The following is a 20,410-nucleotide window of genomic DNA, read 5'->3' as shown; positions in this document are numbered from 1 at the left end:
CTTTAATTTGAATTTCTATCAAGTTTGTCATGAAAATCACCTCTTTACCGATTTTTTATATACTTTTCACGTCTGGCGAAGAAGACAGTCGCAACAGTCACGAAAGCCCGGTACTTTTGTCGCCGACGATACCTCTTAATCCAGATCGAAAATATGTAAATAAATTCACTCGTGGCTCCAGTAGAGCCGGATGCCCACACTCTGTATTCCCCGTCGAAAAAGTATTTTAATAGAAACGATTCATCATTCCCGGAGGCCCATGGACGAGCTTCTTTTTCTTCGGTTGCGAAGAACAGCCCGGGCTTAGGCTGGGCTGCTCTTCGGCTTCAAACTTTCCGAGTCGATCGCTCCGGGAGCGATCGCGGTCCTCCTCGTCGTCCCTTTTGTCGACCCGACTTCCTTCCAGATTCAATTTTACCGGATTTCGCGGAATTTCGGCCGAACGGTCGGTTTTGGTTTATCTCCTCCTGTCCGTCCGCGCTGTTGTTCGCTTCCTTTTTTCACAGACCCGTGGAATTATTCGCCAGCTTTCTGGCCGACGCGACGGTATAGCTTTTCGTTATGTTTATGGAATTTATGGAGCGTCGCAAATTTCGATTAGTCTAGGTAGTAAATCGCGCGCGACTATACTAGACGTCGGATGAAAATAAACCAGACGGTGCATCTTCCAGATGGTGATAAAAAATGTCCCTAGTCTCTACCTTTTTTTTTTTTTTTTTCATTAAATTCTTTATTAATTTTTTATTCGCGAAAAAATTATTCGATTCTTGTAAAACAGAGATTTACATATTTAACCAAATGTATATATTTAAATTCTTTCCCCCGGGGATGTTCTCCATGCGATGAAGAATTCCTCAGCGAATTTACGCGGCCCGGGATATATTCGAACTTTACGGAATCCGCCCTTTCAGTCTTTTTTTTTTTTTTTTTTTTTTTTTTTTCGATCGTATGAATCTCAACGATCAAAATACACGCAAATCCAGAGAGATTCGCTATCAGGCTGAGCCTGAATAGGAACTCGTTCTTTACATTCCTTCCTCTATTTTATCTTTCTTCTGTTTTCCTTTTTCTGTAACTCGACGCACTCTCTGTACACATACGAGTCTCACGATTCCGGTTTGATTGGACGTTTTATTATTTGATGCGAGACTTGAAAAGATTTCGAGGAAAATCCATACGTCGCTCCCATTCCGTCATCACTTTCTTCTGTCCCGTTCTTTCTATTTCCCTTCTTCCTCTCGGGAATCACGAGTACTTTGAGATCACTGTCTGCATTAAATCGTCAAGAACGTTCAATCCGGCCGATTATATCGCAAACGGGAGTTAATATTCGAAGCCGAGAAGTTTCAAAATCGTGTATTGGAGATTCTCAGCTTATACTTATTTATAATCTTAACTATCGTACGAATTAAAAAATTAAAAAGTCAAAATTATGAAGAGCATATGTGACATCTCATTAATTATTTATGATCTCGGCCATGCTTGCCTATCAAAAACTTGCTCCGTATATAACATATTATTATCCTGTGTCATCAAATATTATCTAAATGCGCACTATCCTTTCCTCGGGGAAATGCACGAGTTCTGCTCGATCGTGACTGATAAAGTACGGAAGAAAATAACTTTGATTGTGTCTCGCGCTCGAGATACCAGTTTGATATTTCCAACCGGTTTAGGAGCGATGGGGCGCGAATTTGCATCGTGTCTGCGTACGCGCTACTATAGGTAGGAAGGAAATATGGAAGGAGAAAGGGTCGAGGGAGAAAGAGAGAGAGAGAGAGAGAGAGAGAGAGAGAGAGAGAGAGAGAGAGAGAGAGAGAGAGAAAGACATCGAACGAGGTTTAACGGGATCGCGCGTAATCCAGAAAATTCTGGCCGGATTATCTCGCCCCGTCATCGATGGGGCTTTGCCCATCGCGGAGAGGAACCAGAACCAGATTTTTCCATTATTCATCAGGAGCCGAGTGCCGGCCGTCACGTCGCGATTGATTTCTTATTGATTTCTTGCGGCTCGCTATTAGGAGTCAATCGAAACTCGTAACCGATCTTACACGCGCGTAGCCGGTAAAATGTCTCTTGACAGATGTCACTTGCCAGGCGCAACTGGAAACGTTACAATCGGCAGAGAGGATTTTCTTCCACGTGTTTGTAGTTGTCAATCTGTCTGGTTTACCAAACGTACCATCTAATCGAAAATACAATGATAAAATTACGTTTTGATAATAATAATAATAACAATTTAAATATCTGCAACACGTGTGTGCTATATATACTGACAATGAGTGCCGGGATGCTGGAAGGCAAATCGTATGCGAATCTGGACTTGCGTTAAACACAGCGAGATTCAGGGGAGTCGCGCATCGCGAGACGATCTGAAATATGGCCGGTCCGACACCCGAGAACCTCGAAGAAACGATCGTGTTGCGACTTGAGGAAGAAAGCGAGCATTCAACCTCCGTTCAGAAGCGTTTCTTCAGCCGCGAGGAGACGTTGCGTTCGGTTTCATAAAAAGCGGCCCGTGGAAGCGCCGATCGTTTCGCTTCCTAAGTGTAACGTTTGCGAGATGGCTCTAATTGGTGTTCGAGGCTGATGAACGTGTATATGCGTACACGCAGAATTTCCAACACACGTTCTCCATCCTTTCCTCTCCCCCTCTCTCTCCCCCCCCCCTCTCTCTCTCACTCTCTCTCTCTCTCTTGCGAAGATGTTTGCCCAGACATTTCCTGTGAGTAAAAGCAATTCAAAAAGTATTTCACAATATTGCAGAGTAGAAATATATATATATATATATAAAGACAATTATAATTTTTTAAAAATTTGAAAGATTTTTGAATAAAATTTTATACATGTATATAATTTTATTTATTTTTATAGTAATTTTGTAGAAATTTTAATATTCTTTTATACGATATTTTATTAAATTATTATTAGTTTTATTCTCTTATTATAAATTATTCTCTTGCTGTAAATTATAAATATTTTTTGCCTTCTTGTATTATTATTTTAAAATTGTATTAATTCCTAATCTTTTATGCATATGAGAAGATAAATTGCATAAATATATCCTACTTCTTTTTTAAAATCATTTCAATATTAAAATCCGCGAATGAAAACTCATCCCTGTAACGAGACTGCCCCCTCGTCGTTACCAGCAATATGGCCCCCTTTTTAGTGGTAGCCACCCCGAATCGAGCGAGGCCAGACAAGTCCAGGCCGTTATAAATCTCGAAAGTTTTAATGCCTTGCAGCCTGCACGGTAGACTCCCTTCGCCTTCGCCCCCTTGTCCCTCATTTGCCTTCCGCTGCACCTCTCCCTCCCTTCCTCCTTTTGCACGTCGAACCCCACCTTTTCGCCACCCCTTACGCGTATTTGCATACGCGCATAATAGTGAGCGTGGCGCGGCCTACCCTTTACTATTAATTTTATAAAATCGCTCGGGCCATTGCCGGTCGCGTTTCTCCTGCCTTATTTAAATAACGGATTTTTGAAATCTCGTTTTCATGGCGATCCAAAAAGGGGGAAAGAGGGGGGGCGGGCGCGGGCAGGGGAGAGACGATATGGCGCATTTGGCCACATGTGTAGAGAGACTCTGAATCGTCTATGAAAACAACCTAAATTTATATATAATGTTACAAACTTAACATAAATTATAGCATGTTTATATGAATATTTAAATTTTAATTAAATGATTGATATATAGATAACTAGGATTAAACATCGGATACGTGCAGAAAAATTATTTTTTTCTTTAGCAAGAGCAATTATCTAAGCAGCAATTTTCTTAATTCGAGAACATTGAATTTAGAGGCTGAAAAGTTTAACGTAGAAAACTTACGTAGCCTGACCATTCTATTAGTCGTTACGTCCCGCGTACGAATCAACATCCATCGATTAATTACTCGGCACTCACTCGTTAATTAGTCTTAAAACCTCCTGGAGGTAGGAACCCGGAGCATATAAGCTTGTGACGATTAAGCCGAGATGACTCCGACGTTGTTCCCACATCCAGCGAGAGATGAAGATTCACCATTAAGACTCACTTGGCCGTCCGTGGTCTGAACAAATAGCCACATCACTGGAAAAGGTCTATTAGCGAATTTAATTCCATCGAGATTCCATGTGCCCTTTATTGAGACTTGAATTAAAATTCGCACACAACTATTCTAATAAAATGAAAGAATTGAAAAGTTGGATACAACTCTATGTTAAAAGCATTTAAAAGCTCCTTGCTTTGTTATGTCCTCTATTAAAGTAAAGCTGGATTTTTGCTTTATATTTTTCAATTTTTTTATTATCAATTTGTTTCATATACATATAACTTTTTTTCTTTTCATTCTTATTCTTATTATTTAATTATACATTTATTATATCAAAGATATTTTTCTTTTTTCTAATAAATAAATAAAACAAAGATAAAGTAAAATAAAATATTAATAAATAAAATAAAATTAATAAATATATACAATATATTTTTGAGAGAATTGTGAAGAGAGTATTTAGATGTTCAAAGAGATATTATAAATTTTGTCGAAAATTATAAGATCCAAAAAACGTCATGTTTAATACATTCTTACAATATTGCAATTTTTCAAATTCTTTCTGGCAATTATTACATCGTTTTCGTTGATTTTGTCAAACCAGCGTAAAATCGCGCGTTTCAGCTTATTTGTGTCTATTAAGACGTTTTAGCGAGAACTCTTCTTTAAAGGCCCAAAAGTCCGTCGCCGTCGCCGCGCCAGGGTTCTACTTAGAACCCGATGTCGGCTTAACTACCGTAACCGTATCCAGGTCTAAATAGTCGGAGTTACGCTAAGTAGCCCTAACCAGATTAGTGAGTCGTTGCGTGCTCTATTTTTAACGGCACGTACAGAGAGAGAGAGAGAGAGAGAGAGAAAGAGAGGACGGGGCCGTGGCGAGTGTTTTACGGAGCTGGGTGGCGGGAGAGTGGAACGAGAGGTGCCGATGAACGGGAAAACGAAGACAGCCGAGAGACAACGTCGCGCTTTATCTTAATCCTCGTAAATGGAGCGTACCCCCTCGCGATTCCCTCTCCCCGCCCCCACCCTGGCCGAGTCCGCAAAATATTTCGCCACTCGATATCGGCGTCGCCGGCTCTCTTCTGGGAAGGAATTCTGGGAGGCGCGACATCTTCTGGGAGAGAAGAGAGAAACGATCTATTGCGCATTTGATCTCTCTCGGAGGTGATCTTTTTGCGAGAGCTGGTCTCTTTGCGGTGGCAAAGATCTTTCGCGCGTAAGCCAAACGTCATGTTGGCGAACTAGACGAGAGAGACTACTACGCTCTCTTCTCGTCGTCGATTCTTTCGACGCGGCGAGAAGTCCAAATATTAGAGGCAAACATCCTTCCGTCCGGCAGTTCTCCGGACGAGGACCGAATTTATTTACATGATGCTCGACCATTAAACACCATCCACTTGTCTCGCGCGGCCGGACTGTGGATGAACGAGGCTCGAGGCCGAGAGAGCTAGAACGACGCGACGGGGGAGAGGGAGGGGGAGGCAGGAATTTTATTTCCGCTCGCATTAATTTCAAACGACAGAGGACGCAGAAGACGCGGTCGCCACAAGAAGGCGCGGCTTGAAATTACGAATATTATGACTTCAACCAGTTCTCAGAATTCTATGTTTTTCATTCTTTAATCTCGGTCCTCTCGTGTTTCACACCATATCTTATGAACACATACTCGCCTTCTCCTCTAGCCTGTTGCTCCTTATATACTTCCTTCCTCGGCTCCTCAATCCGAGAGGCAAGGTAGACGTGTTGGACGTGCGAAAAAGAGAGAGAGAGAGAGAGAGAGAGAGAGAGAGAGAGAGAGAGAGAGAGAGAGAGAGAGAGAGAGAGAGTTCTACAGTATAATCCTAATACAACGGAAAAGTATTAAAAAGGAGATACAAGAGGAGCCTGCGTTTTATCTTAGTCACCGATGCTCTTGAGATACTCTGTCGACTTTGGCTGAGCAACAATTTCATTTCAAGCCTTTGAATAATACCACAGATACACAGTTTGTCAATATTATAATAGTACAAGTACCATCTATACAGTAATAAATCGAATTTTTAAAAAAAATTCAAATATAAGTAAATTTTTTCGAAGAATGTAAAACCTATTTTGACATGGATATATTTAATTACGCTCTAATAATTATTAAATACAACAAGTCACGGAGAAACACAGGATCTAACACTCGTCGCAGACATTTTAAAGACGAGCGGTGCAAGAAGTCGCGTCGGTTATTATTCGGCGACGAGTCCGAGTTTCCGGTCTGTATCGTCCCAGCACGATAGGCGATTAATATACATTTTAAGCCGTCGGTGGCAAATTTGAATAATCTCCTGGTATTCCGCAGCAGGCCACTCCACAAAGCCGCGGGGCTCCTCTCCAGCTCGCCACCGCTCGGGTCTGGCAACGTTACGTTCGAGTGTTTGACGAACCAACGCGTTACGAAGTCGCCGACTTTTTTGTTTCCTCTTTCTGGCATCGGCATCAGCGTCGAGCTATGTCGAGTGGTAACCCGCTCTCACGGACCAGCCCGTCACCCTCCCCCCCTCCCCCCCCCCACCGCGATTCGTCTCGTCCCATTCGATGCGTCTCCTTCATGTAGGTTAATATGAGCTGTGAATCTTTCGAAGCTTGCGTTTTTCTCGAAACATCTATATATATATATATATGTGTGTGTGTGTGTGTGTGTGTGTGTGTGTGTGTGTGTGTGTGTGTGTGTGTGTGTGTGTGTGTGAAATAAATATCCGGAAGTGTTAAATCGAAATTGCGCAGAGAAACCGCGCGACTAATATATTTTATTCAAATTTTTAAGCTTCATCTTTTTATTTTTATTTTTAATTTTATTTTGATTATCTATTTGTGTAAAATACATGCATAACACAGAGGTGTGCGCATCTCGAGAGAAAAATACGAAAGAATTATGTCTAAACCGCATCCATATTATGGGACCGCAGAAATTACGTGTCTTAATTACTTGCCATAGAGATACCGACATTTTACAGTTTCTTTTTCCGCGAGTCGATCATTGGTTTAGATTCACGAGCACTGATGCGTGACGTGTACTCATTAGTAAGCGATTTGCAAGCATTTTTGCAATTACACGAAACAAGACTTGTCAATGTGCATTATATTGATCACCAGAGAGAGAGAGAGAGAGAGAGAGAGAGAGAGAGAGAGAGAGAGAGAACTCGTGAAGCAATTTGTCGTTTATATAAATTGGCGATTTATTAAATGTATTTTTTGCCACCGTCCTCGCAATTCTAGTTTGCTTGTCAGAAATCGCGCAAAAAGGACAGTGTAAGACAGTTTTCAGTTTCTTTTAATATACCTAATAACTTTTAGATCGGAAATCTCAATCATATATATATATATATATATATATATAATAATACATATTTTAAAAATTCTCCAATTTCACCCTAATAACTTATATTTAATTTTTATATATTAGCAACGTTTAATTCATATAAATTTTTCTCGAAATCAATGTTTCTTTCGTCAGAGGCAATGAGAATAAATAGGACCAAAAAATATAAAATCAGAAGAAGACTAGCTCTGTTTTAGGGGTTGAAATTTTCATTTTAACCCCTTCTTTACGACAAATTTTTCCTTGGTATCATTGGAGCCACGGGGGGTTGACGCAAAATTCGACTGGCAATTCTCAGACGAGAGGAGAGATCGTTAGATCCCTGACGATCTGAGAGAGGACATGCGTGCGAACTGCGGAGAGATAAAGATTTTCGTTCACGCTCCATCTCTCGCGCGAGCACTGCACGTTTCAACGGTGCACGTGTGTGCGTGTGTGTATGTGTGCATGTGCAACGTGCGTACACGAGAGGGTGATAATGTATTCAAGGTCCGCCCCGTGATCCACGTGGTGGGGTGAAACGGGGCGGCCCGCGCGCTATAGGTACTCTGTAACAGATGTTAATTATCCCTTCTGTATAGCCGTCGAAAAAAGGAGCTCGCGCGCGAGCTCCTTCCTCGCGGCCGCTCGGACACATATCGCGTCCCGATCGTGCACGCCGTATCGTGCGTGCATCCCCCCGCTCGCCCCGTCTCGCGGGCATATATTCTCGCGGCTACGCCTAGCGCGCTCGCGCCAATCGGAGGGCGCGCTCGACTTCGACCGACCCTACTGCCGATTATTCGCACAGATCTTTCTCTGCTTAAATCTGCAGATCTGATGCACAAGTAACGATGAACAAGGGTATAGAGTTTAGGAGGAATTTTATTGCGCGCTCTTAACTTCCCCCGTGCGAGAATCTTTCTCTTGCTGAGTAAATCTAGAAATAATGATCGCAGGGTATAGAATAAAGCAATGTATTTTTTTTTCTCGAATTGTACAACAAATTTTTGTGAAGAAAATCGTACGCGCTTGTATCACGATTGAGTGTCAAAAATTATAATTTTTAAGAATATTTGGAAAAGAATATTAATAATATTGATCTTTTTGGCGTTTTGTATATGCTTTTATTGATGTTTAAACAGTATGTCAGTATTTTTAAATCTTGGATATTTAACTTTTTTTTTTATTAACACGAGCCTTTGCGGGTAGCGTGTTTAAAAATGCATAATGCTCCTCGTGTAATTGTCTCAAATAAATAAACTCGGTCTAATTTTATAGTCTGCATCAGGTTGCATATTTATGGGATATTGAATCTAATTTTATTTTAAAATTAAATTTTGCTGAAATATATTTATTTCTGAAAGGTCAAAAGATATTAATTATTAATTTTTAAAATTCTACTTAATATTTCTAAAAGAATATTCCTTTCTATTTAAAAAAATCTTGAAGTTATCGTGCATTAGTTTTCAAGATCTCCGTCACACTAGTTTTGAGAACAGTGTTTTGAAAAAAACGTGTGTAAATTTTTGCAAATCGTGCTATTTTATTTAAAATAATTTTATTAATTTTGCAAACTTTTTAATGAAATTTTAATTATGTATTTTTCAGAGAGATTATATACTTTCAGAAAATGTAAAAAATTGATTTTTAAAGTAGGCTGAGCTCTTAAAGAAAGGAGCTGGACAGAATTAAAATTTTTATTTTTATAATTTTTTACGTGTGTGTAGTGAATTTTGTATCACCTAAAAATTGTTGTGGTACAGTCACTATAAAAAATGTGATTGTTGATATAAAATAACATTTATGTGATTTTAAGAGTAAATTATATTCTACATATAAAGCAAATCTTTAACTCATAAATTAATTATTACTTTTATATTTCAAATAAAAGGTTGTCTTTGTTATGTTTTTCTTTTCATTATTATTTTTTTTTTCTTTTTCATTTTTATTTTCTACTTTTACCGCTAATTTGTGCATTTTCTTTATTTGCATTATCTGTATAATTAGCGAATATATTTATATTTGCTAATATTTTATATCAAAGGGAAATAAATCTCGTTTAATAAATAAATAAATAAAAGTGCTTTATAAAAGTGCGTAATGTCAAAATCGTAAAGTATATTAGATTGATTAACTTTCGATGTATAGCTGATCGGTCCAGTTCCTCCTTAAAATTGAAGACTGAAAAGTCAATTTCGCCGAGGAATACATGTATACAAAACGACAGGCGACTTCACTATTGACATTGCACTATTGACAGTGTCGAGCGACACGGAAACCGCGAGGGTAGCGGGTTGATCTTTCGAGGACCGGTTAGTTTGAATGGCGCAATCTGTCAATGCGCAACACAATTTGCAGTTTGATCGAGGAGGCAGCAGAAAGCCCTCGTGCATCATTCGCGATCGGCCGGACAGGTTGGAATTATCGGCGCGTGTCGCCGCTGATTCGAGCAGCCCCGGGATGACTCCTTGATTTTACCGTTAATTATTTACGATTTCTCTCATTAACCCGTCCTGATTGCTAATTATCATCTCGGGTCTCTCGGCCACCATGTGACGTGCCTCGTCACGTGAATATCGTTACGCGCACTCTGAGCGATTTCGGGTTAAGTGAGAAATTTCATGGACCGGGAGCAGGTGGGGAAGGAAACGTCATTCCTCTCGCGTAAAGTGACAACAATGAAGCGTCCGTCGGCTGCTCGTCCCGACGCATTCCTGAAGGATACGCGGTCCGGGGTCAAATCCCCCGCACGCCGAGAAAGGCAAACGGTCATATACCATACACGACTACGTAGCCGACGTAGGCGATCGTATGCGAGGAAACGACGATGACGACGAGCGGGCGGCAGGCAGAAGCGGTAAGAAGTCATTTTCCAACGGATTGAAATTCCATTCCGCCGTTTCTCATTGCGGCACAGAACCGAACCTGCGACAGAAAGAGAGAGAGAGAGAGAGAGAGAGAGAGCCATGAAATGACAGTTAGTGCGGGTATATAACCCCGTCGAGATAAACCCTTTCGATTGGCCAGACGTTAATGCTTATCACGCCGCGCGTCCTTTTATTGTTCCTTTCTCATTTCGGATTTTTTTCCCCCCTCCCCCGTCCCTTCATCGACGGCGGCTGCTGTTCTCTTCTTTCTTTTCTCCTTTCGTGTCTTCTCTCTCTTCTGTCGCGCGCGCGTTCTCTCTTGCTTTCTCCCCTGTCCTTGTCGCCGCGACGGCGTGTAATGGGCTTAAAGGTCTGCATTCCAATAACCGAGAAACGAATTGTCGTGCGCTCGCGCGTTATCGCGAGACCAGGCTGGTCGGACTAGCAGCTAGCAGGGCGCTCGTATATCACCGTAGCTTTTGTTACGAGGACGTGCCTTTGTTTTCGCCTCGTTTTCGCGATTCTCTTACACATCGGCTGGTCCCCCTTCCTCCTTTCGAGGCCCCTCAGCAGAGACCGGCGAGCGTATGTTGTCGGCCAACAACCGTCGCGGACTTTATTCGAATAGAATAGGTCGATCATATTGCGAATATCGGGTATCCCGAGTGAACGAATCGAGATTGACTATTACTTTGATGGAATTTCCGTTGTGACCCGGGCTGCGTTCCGGAAGACAGTGCCACTCCCTTGCGAGTATGTAATTCTCGCGTGTTCAGCGGAACACGTGGCAAGCGAATCGACAGATTAGTCTCGAGTTTGACACGTGACTAATATGCTCTTTTGTTTCAGGATGCGGTGAACAGCCGACTGGTTCGCGAAGTTCGACATGTCCGCCGTAACCAGCCCGTATGGCCCCGGTAAGTATCTCTTTAAAGGGAATTTTTTTTCCCCACAAAATATGCAATCTCGCATATTTTGGATTAACTCGTGTAAACTTTAAAATTTTGGTAGTCGGAAAATTGTTAAAATTCTTAGTGACATTAATAGTGGTTTAGAGACTACTGATAAATGACTTAATAATATATCTTTGATTTATTTATGAAATCAATAAATGTCTGTCCACAATTGCCCGAGAAGAAATCATTCTACGGTCCCGAGCGATATCATTTTAAATAGTCACACGATGGCGAATTTAATTTTATAAAATACTGTGGCATATATATAGGTCACGGCCATATCATCATTCCTAGAACGCTTAGCGTTTGAGTTTGCGGGATTATAATTGATGCTAAAAATTGATATCTATTAACTGCGATATGAGAAATAGGCAGGCAACGCGCCTTGAAACGCTACAATATTCGTTATGAAAATTAGTGACTATCTTATCTTCACAATGCAAATACTCGCGCATTGTTCGTCCGAATCGTTTACATTCTCACCCGATATTCTTGGACACAGACATTTATTATTTTGAGAGATTGAAGATAGTGGAGTAAAAAAAAAATAAGGCAAAATAGCTCGCGTCTTGCGCGCGTGTCGTCAATATCGATCGAAAAACTAAAAGATTGCTTTTCGATAAGATTGTGTGGCGCCTAATCAGATGACATAAATTTCATCTCTTTGTTAGCGGAGATGCTTTCCGATTCGGTCTACAACTACGCGACGACCCGACGGGGCGCCGCCGACCAGGACAGCGACTCCCAGTACGAGGCACAGGCCCAGTTGCAGATCACCAGCAGCATCCAGAGCAAACCGCGTAACAAACGGAAGAACTTCAAGCCCATAAGCAGCCGGATGGCGGAGGTGTCGGACGAGTCCGAGAGGGACGACGACGAGCCGGAGGTGGTCGAGGAGAGTTCCAGCGAGATCCTCGAGTACGAAAGGAAAACGATGCTATTGCCAGCTGATGATAGATCGAAGCAGAGGCTAAACAATAACGAGGTCAGCCCGATGGATCTCTCGGTCGCCACGAGACCGCCGTCCTCCGAGGCCGACGACGATAGCGCCGACTCTCTCAGGCACAAGTTCATCCTCGAGCAGCTGAGATCGCGGAAGCTGTACTCACCTGGTACAGAGGTAAGTTGTCTGTCAACTATTTGTATTTATTCAACACGAAATATTTGCTCTCTCGCCAATATATCTTATGAACGTGCATGCAACGATGCGCAGGCGAGGAGTCCAAATTCCGATTCGTCGGACAGAAGTGGGAGCGGCGTTCTGGATGCAGAGTCGTCTCGCCTGGACGATCAGGACACGCAGTTTGAAGATGATCGGGCCAACGACGCGGACGGCGAGGCCGAGATCGAGGAGCGGAAGCCCTTCGAGGGCATGAGGGAGTACGCGGAATCGACGATGCAGGAACTTCTGGCGATCTATGGACTGGCGGGAGGCGAATTGGCAAAGTCGGTCAGCAGGCAACTACCGCCTACGTTTCTCAACCCGAATGCCGGTCAGCAGACTCAAGGTAAGTACCTTTGAAAATTCAGTCATTGTCGACACAGTTTAGACTTTAACCGAATAAATCAATATCATTTATAAAATATATATAATAGAATCAGAAATTGATTGGCGACTGACTTTTGGGTCGTTAAATATTCTTCAGCCATTACTTCGAGGATTATTCAAACAATTAGAGTCGCGATTCCGAATAGCCATTAGAACCGTCTGCATTGTCATCCGACAAAGTCGTTGGACAAATTAGAATACGCGGATTGGTTGGCATTGAATACGAGCTTGGCGTAAGATTGATCGTTGGCTGCGCGACCATTTGACGTTCATGATCCGACTTGGCCCGAGATCAATCCCGCGTCTCGTTTCCCGCCAGAATTATCGATCGACGAAATTTCGACGCTTTCAGACTTGCTCGCACTTGTTGTTTTATTGAAAACAAACTAACTGAATTAATATATCAGCCATAAAGGTGAACACGTCTGTTCCCCCAAGGCGGTTCGTCGAGACTCGCCACTGGTAGTTGAATGCAATACGCAGAATTAGAAGCCTCTGCCAGAGCAGCAGAGCGGTTACGTCAGCCGGTATCGCGATAAACGAATGCACTTTTCGCGATACATTCGCGCTGCATGAGAAGGAGGGGGGAGGGGGGGGGGGCTCGCGTCCGCGCCGGCCCGGCTTTCAGTCGGGACTGTACGTGCACCAGAACAGAATGTGGCACTTACATATTGCCGGTGCATCGCATATGCGCGCACGTGAATATGTGATGGCTCGGGCAAGATGGCCGACTTATAACTCATAAAGTCGGTCGGTCCCGGACTGCGCGCGCTAAGCGACCCGCGATCGATGGATGCCTTCGAGATCAGCCAGCGTCATCGTTTCCCGTTGCACGCCGCGAATCAGCGTGGGTTGACGCTCTCGAGAATTCCCTGCGGCCCCGGAATTCTCAAGTCGCCTCGGCTTACGTGTCGGAAGAGTTTTTTTTTTTTCAAACGTATGTATTCCGGAATTGTTGTTCGAATAAAGACAAATGGGATTATATTAAATGCAGATTAATTTGTTCAATTTCAATAAATTATCTACTTTTAATTTTTCGCGACGCGTAAATATGTGATTTTTTTTTTAACGATGAATTGCACCCGTAGACAAACTGTCATTCTGAATGGCACGTGACGTATTGAAATGTTATAAAAATATGATATAATATCTAGTAAAATATGACAAGGATCGAAGCCGAGGAATGTCTTGTCATCCGCTTTGCGTCTCCCTCAACTGGTCACCACCTACGTGCAGGTGACGGGAAACAAAAGCCGACTTGTTGCGGCACGACGTGATCGTCGCGATTGATACAAAAAAAAAAAAAAAAAAAAAAAAATCACGCGTAATTTATCATGTAAAAGAGCTTGGAGCGGTAACATGTCTTGACAATGACACGGTTAAAGACGACGACAAAAAAAGGGAAGACGATACTTGTTGGACGAGCGTCACTCAACCTCGCCTCGAAGAATAAATATCTTACATATTTGTCTCTTCCCTTGAAAATACATACGTATTATCGTTTTGCGTTAATCTCGCGAAATCCCTTATTAGTGGTATATCTAACATCTGGAATCGGTTAAAAATCAATTTATATGCTTATGTGACCAATATATCCTCTGCTTTTAAATATGTTTATTACGAGCGACTGTGTCGGATCAATTGCCGATCATTCCGACGTTCTGTCCAACTTAACCGCTCCATTTGATGGCGCTGCGATATTAAAGCGATACATCGAAAGGCAGAGAAAAGGTGTGTTACACTAGTATCGTAGAATCGCCGAGGAGGTAGGGAAGGGTGATAATCTGGCGCGAAGAAAAGCAGAAAACTTCCGTCTACGCGCGCGGGTGGAAAAGAGACACGGCTACTTTGGAGGGAGCGGTCTGATGAGAGAGATCCGAAGGAGGGGGAGATACCGCGGTGCCTCCGTGAACCCATTAATCATTCCGCCCGGATAAAAGGCAGTAAGGATGAAAAGAGAAGACGGACAGTCGGACGGACAGCGGGCAGGCATGCAGCAGCAGAAGGAAAGGAGAGGTGATCTTTCTCTCTCTCTCTCTCTCTCTCTCCCAGACAGACACAGCTTCCTTCTCTCCGCGCAGGAAGAGAAGAGCGCGCGGGATCATTTTTTATTTTTGTCCTTTTCGAAATTCGTCGGACGCCCGGCCCATTGTCAGGGGGCCCGCGGAGAGACTTTCGGAGAGAGAGAGAGAGAGAGAGACAGGCCTCTTCTCCTCTCGTGGAGAGGCCCCCGGGCGTCGTCCCGGGGCCAGATTCATTAACTGATAACGGGCGCGATTCTCCCGGGCCGATTGCGTTTTTTTAACGATATCCGTCCGCAGCATCGCGTCGGAAGAATGATCGTCGAATGCCACCCGTCGGGCGAGAAAATCCGCTCCGTCTTTCTTCGAAATCGGCTCAACCCGACGATCGACGGGGGTATCACCTTCTCTCTTTCTCTTTTTATATATATATATGTAGATTGTCGTTCAATTTGGCGAGACCTTAAAGGTAATGGACATTATACCGGATGGTTATCTACTCGAAGAGATGCACAGCACACGTGTGTCCTGAGGTTCTCTGGGAGGAAAGAAGAATTATTAGAGCTCGAAGCTTTCTTCATTTAATTGTTTTTGGATCTTCATCGTTCATGCGCTGCAAACCTCGGTGACAGATACAGATACGCACGTGTGTCTCTTTGTAAAGCCTTTGAACAGAAAGTTGTCGTTTTAAAAAGCGAGCCTTCACCTCGGAAGGAACGAACCCCTTCGTTAAGAAACGCCGAATTCAAAAAGCCAAGCTAACTCGACCGCTATTCAACGAATCTGTCGTATCTGCTCGGGTTTAATTCGGGACCGCATTCGGTAGCGAGAGGAAAGGAACAGGGAATCAGAGTGATATTAAGGAAGAGGGCCAGGGGGAGGGGGAAAGAGTTTGGATCAGTCTGGTTTACGAGCTTTTATGTCTCCGAACGTATAAGTTAGGGTACGACGGTCCCGAAAAATGAATCGTTGCAAGATCGAAATCGGAGCTTCCTCCTTGAACGGGGACAAAGAACCCTCTCCATGCTTGATGAGAGACGTTGAAGGTATTTCAGGTATTCGGCCAGCCATTCTGAATCGTGAGTTCATCTTTCGATGAATTTTATGCGAATAGAAAACTGGATAAAAATGAAAGATGGACAAGAAGAAAAAGTAACACATACAACTTCTATTCTACCCAATTTCTTAAATGATTCTTAAATAATTCATACAAAGAGCAAAATGCTCATGTTTATTCAGATTTTCACGAGAATACGTGAAATGTGTGTCTCGCACTCGACCGAGAAAATATCTTTTACCGCGAAGGAAGAAGAAGAAGAAGAAGAAGAAGAAGAAGAAGAAGAAGAAGAAGAAGAAGAAGAAGAAGAAGAAGAAGAAGAAGAAGAAGAAGAAGAAGAAGAAGAAGAAGAAGAAGAAGAAGAAGAAGAAGAAGAAGAAGAAGAAGAAGAAGAAGAAGAAGAAGAAGAAGAAGAAAAGAGGGACGAATCTCGCGAGACGTTGATCGGGCGTTGGATTCCCTCGGTACCGAGAGATCGTGAAACGTTTTATGAAAGCTTTTATGAAAGGCTTTACGAGGCACACGGACCGAACTGGGGCCCCGGGTTCGCTTCTGCTACACACGTGCTGCTACGACGATGCGAGGAGAGTTGTGCTCCTCCCCTCTTCTCCCCCTGAAACCCCGCGGGGCCCTACACGCGCTCGTCCTTCTCTCTCTCTTTATCTTTCCCTCCTCGCACCGAACGAGACGAGGCGTTTTCTCTATCGAAAGTACCTCGTTTTTCATCATCGTCATCATATCCGTCGTCGATACTTTGCTCGATCGCGTCCTTCTTGCCTTTTTTTTTTTCTTTTTTTTTCTTCTTGGCGCGTTCTTATCCTCCACGCACCGATATTTTCTTCGATCGAAATGCTTGTGTTAGATTAACATTTCGCGCGCGAGAGCGCCGGAATGCGCCGACTGATTATTTGCATAAGAGAAACCGAGCGAAACGAGCGATTTGAATTTTCTCATTTAATTCAATTTCCTTGAAGACTCACGTTTTTTTCTTTCCCCTGCTGTTCGTACGATCGTCGCGTTGACGTCCGCTTCCGGGTCAATTGGATCTCCTCCGAGTTTTTTGTTCTCCAATTAAGTTCTGAGTCAGAGAGCGACGATAGAGGAGAGGAATGGCCAAGTTTTATTGACGTTGGACACGGTACAGTCTTTGCAGTAGCATGCGTTTCCGACGATTTTACGTAGCTCCTCGAATCTTGCCTTTTTTTTTTTTTTTTTATCCATCACCGCGATTGAAATCGTCGACGAGCTTGTCTGCGTCATGAGTCGATTATTTGCGAAGATTCAGAATTTTTCTCCGCGATTATAAATTGACGTATCAATGAACTTTAACACGGAGGCCTCGACAAGCAGAAAAGCATAGAGCGGTAATCAAGTTAAGTTGTCGAGTACGAGCTATTATTATCCGCGAGAATGAATGTTTTTTTGCAAACTCATCATGGATTATCGTCGTCGATAAAGCGTCGTGAAAGATTAATACGGAATTTCCGTATACGATGGAATTTATAAAAGCAAATCCGACTGAATCAAATTTTTCTCACAGTCAGAGAGAGAGAGAGAGAGAGAGAGAGAGAAAGAGAAAGAACCGATCTAAAGTTGAATCTACAATTTTATTCGTCCGCGAAATTAATACCGCGAGATCGAGAGGAGAATATAAGAAAAAAAAAGAAAAAAAAAGTGGACCGAGATATTACATCTCCCGTGAAATCTTTTCCCATTCCCGTTCATTCTCCCCGCGAGCGTTCTCCTTTACTCCTTTTCCTCTACTCCTCCTCGCGGCATCTTGTTTATTTTGCCCGTCAGCTCGCTGACACTTGGACATTCGTTTAAATTTAGAATTCAATAGGTTCCTTTTACCGGCCGTACTTTCGTGCCTTAACGGATTCCCCGCTCGACGAAGATTATTTGTTTAATTCCAGCTTCTACGTCGATCTCTCGCCGCGTTTCCCGCGATTCTCTCGTCCTCGTCCGATGACTGTCAACCCGGAACTCGCTTCTTCTCCTCCTCGTCCCATTGCCATTTAACTATATCTCGAGTGCGTTCCTCTTTTCTTTCTTTCGGCCTCTCCGAATAAACCGATGACAAACACCGTACGGCCTCGTGCTTTTCAACGGTACCTTAATTATTATTCTCTTATCTTCGGTTCTTAATAAAGAAATTATCTAACGTTATGACAGTCTTTCGAGCGTAAGTGCGCGTAGAACGTATAATAAAGTGGTTCTGTTTTGAGATATTTCATCAGACAGAAGACAAGTCTGTCGAGATACAGGCAAAGATCAGATAATTAAATTTTAAATTTGAAATCAGTTTTAAATTAAGAGACGTGTACTACACGTCTCAGCAATGTTGCACAAAGTATTACGTGATTGATAAAAACCGTTTGTTTTAATTATCTTTCGATTGTTCTTCATTGCGATTTTTTTTTTTTTTTGGGAAAAAATGTGTGACAAATTTCCTGGATGATCGGTGGGTCCCTTTTTTCTCATTTTTATCGACAACCGTGACCCAACACGGGGAATAATCGCGGAGAGTAAGTGCACCGATCGCTTTATTACTTTATTTTGCTGTGCATCCACACTCAGGCCGTGCTGGTGAGGTGCGAGTTTTATAGCCGTCCTCTTTTGTGCCCATCCTCGCCGACGCAAACGCCGGCGACAAGTAGTTCTCGTCGAGTCAATGGATCGAGATCCGGCGGGCACACTTGGTCGTCTCACCGCATCCTCGATAATTTTCTTTTTACGAGTACCGGTTTCGCGTATCCGCGAGATTAGCCTCAGTTATGAGTCTGAGCTCGAGAGAAATTCCGTATTCGTGAAAATTAAAAAAAAAAAAAAAAAAAAAAAAAAAATCGCTCGTCTTTAACTTTGAATATAATTAATTATTACTCTATCTAGGAAATTTCTATATTTTAATTTATATTAATTGTCGCGAGCAATTTTTGGCCGATAATTAAAAGAGTCTTTTGTTAATATTATCAATTTGTTAGAAACATGCGACTCGTTTTTCCCAAGATTTCTCCGAGATGGTCGATTAGTGAGTCGAGATTGAGATTGCCTTCCCGTGGATGACGAGGAGATTTCTATTTTCGCTCCCTCGCGGCGTTTCTTTATTCTCCTCACTCGCGGTGTCGATAATCGAATGAAAAAGGTGACCTTCCATTAGCATTTCCACGGAGACTTTGTAGGCTCGATTAATTTTTCAAACCATCCCACCTCCGTCGATACGTACGCTAAGATAGGCAGAGTCAGCGAGAGAGGCGCGTCGTGGCCGAGAAGGCCCATTAGGCCTCATGGGCGCTGAGGGGCCCCGTGGGTCCCTTGTCAGTCTCCGAAAACCAGAAAGTCAGCTTGTCAAATTAATCACGGATGACCAATCCATCAGGAGGCATTCCTAGCCGAGGAGGATCTTCGTTGTTGTTGTCGTCGTCCTCGTGACTCTGTCATATTCTTCTTCTTCTTTACGTTCAGCTACCTCGCGCTGTTGGCCTCTCCTCCAACTGGCTTTATAAACTCTCAAATTGTTTTAAGTACATATTTGTGTTAAACACAAACTGGTAAAAATTCACGTTGATTACGAAACGATGCGTAGAGTGTGTGGAGGTTGAAATAAAAGTAGGATGTATATTTGTTTGAAAAAAAAAAAAAAAAAAAAAAAAAAAAAAAAAAACTGATGCTCGGGAACACAATATATACCCTCTCGTATCGTTCTGATTTCAAGGTATATCTCGAGAGTACTGTTTGAAAAGACCGTGCGATGGACAAACGAGAAAATAAGAACGGGCCGTCTTGTGGAAGCGCGGATATACCAGAAAACACATGGCCGGTACAGTCGAGGAAAAAAGTGTAATCTACTTGGCGAAATTAATTTCGACGCCGCGAATAAAATGCATAACAATTTTCCCTTTTTTATTCTCGTCAATTAGTTGGCCGCGCATTTGGCAGTCGTGCAAAAGTTTGCACGTGTACTGTTGCCAAGTATTTATTACTGTCAATTGCCAAATTAACAACTCGCAAGTCGACTTTAGAATCGTTCGATTTAGATTCACTTCAAACGAGATTCAACGAAAACATAGTGAATCGTTTATATTTAAATCAATGTCTCGCCGTTCAGCATAGTCATCATAGTTATTTGCTGTAATAACTTCAAATCATTATATATGATATTTAATATATATATATATATATATATAAAATAATAATTATTTATTTTGCTCAACATTTTTCTCGACACCGAACAACAAACGTACAAATGTTGAGAGTGAAATATTGCCGACTTTTATATGAAGGGCTCGCTCGTAGAGAGTGCGAGAAAGAGAGAGAGAAATCGCGTTGCTCGAGGGCGACATTGCCAAATAAAGGGTTAAGGACCATGTTCCGAAACTCGGGAGCCTTTTATCCGGGCCCGATGCGTCGGATGATGCAGGGGAGAGAAAAGACTCGCGAAAACCAGTTTGTCCAACCTAATACGGTGCCTGTGGCATCAGTGGTCTTAATGAACTTCTACCTTTCTCTCTCTGTTCTCTCGCTCACGTACATACGTCCTCTCCCTTCCACCTTCGGACTCATCGACCCCCGAGGTCTGCGGATTTTCCGC

The 20,410-nt window shown here is 42.6% G+C and overlaps 1 protein-coding gene across 5 annotated transcripts in view; it reads left to right on the top strand.

Annotated features, from left to right (window-relative positions):
* The window catches only part of LOC140672659 (zinc finger protein castor homolog 1), a 144,803-nt gene that overhangs the window by 79,855 nt on the left and 44,538 nt on the right, over positions 1–20,410 (top strand). For all 5 annotated transcript variants that reach the window (XM_072904991.1, XM_072904992.1, XM_072904988.1 and 2 more), the window contains exons 2-4: positions 11,086–11,153; positions 11,864–12,312; positions 12,406–12,700. In XM_072904991.1, coding sequence (XP_072761092.1) covers positions 11,123–11,153; positions 11,864–12,312; positions 12,406–12,700 — 775 coding nt within the window. In that variant the 5' untranslated portion in view covers positions 11,086–11,122. The remainder of the gene's footprint in view (positions 1–11,085; positions 11,154–11,863; positions 12,313–12,405; positions 12,701–20,410) is intronic.

The sequence above is a fragment of the Anoplolepis gracilipes genome, chromosome 13 (genome assembly GCF_047496725.1).
Source record: "Anoplolepis gracilipes chromosome 13, ASM4749672v1, whole genome shotgun sequence".
NCBI classification, from domain to species: domain Eukaryota; kingdom Metazoa; phylum Arthropoda; class Insecta; order Hymenoptera; family Formicidae; genus Anoplolepis; species Anoplolepis gracilipes.
The sequence above is the reverse complement of the archived record's forward strand: the minus strand, read 5'-3'. Positions and strand labels throughout refer to the sequence as shown.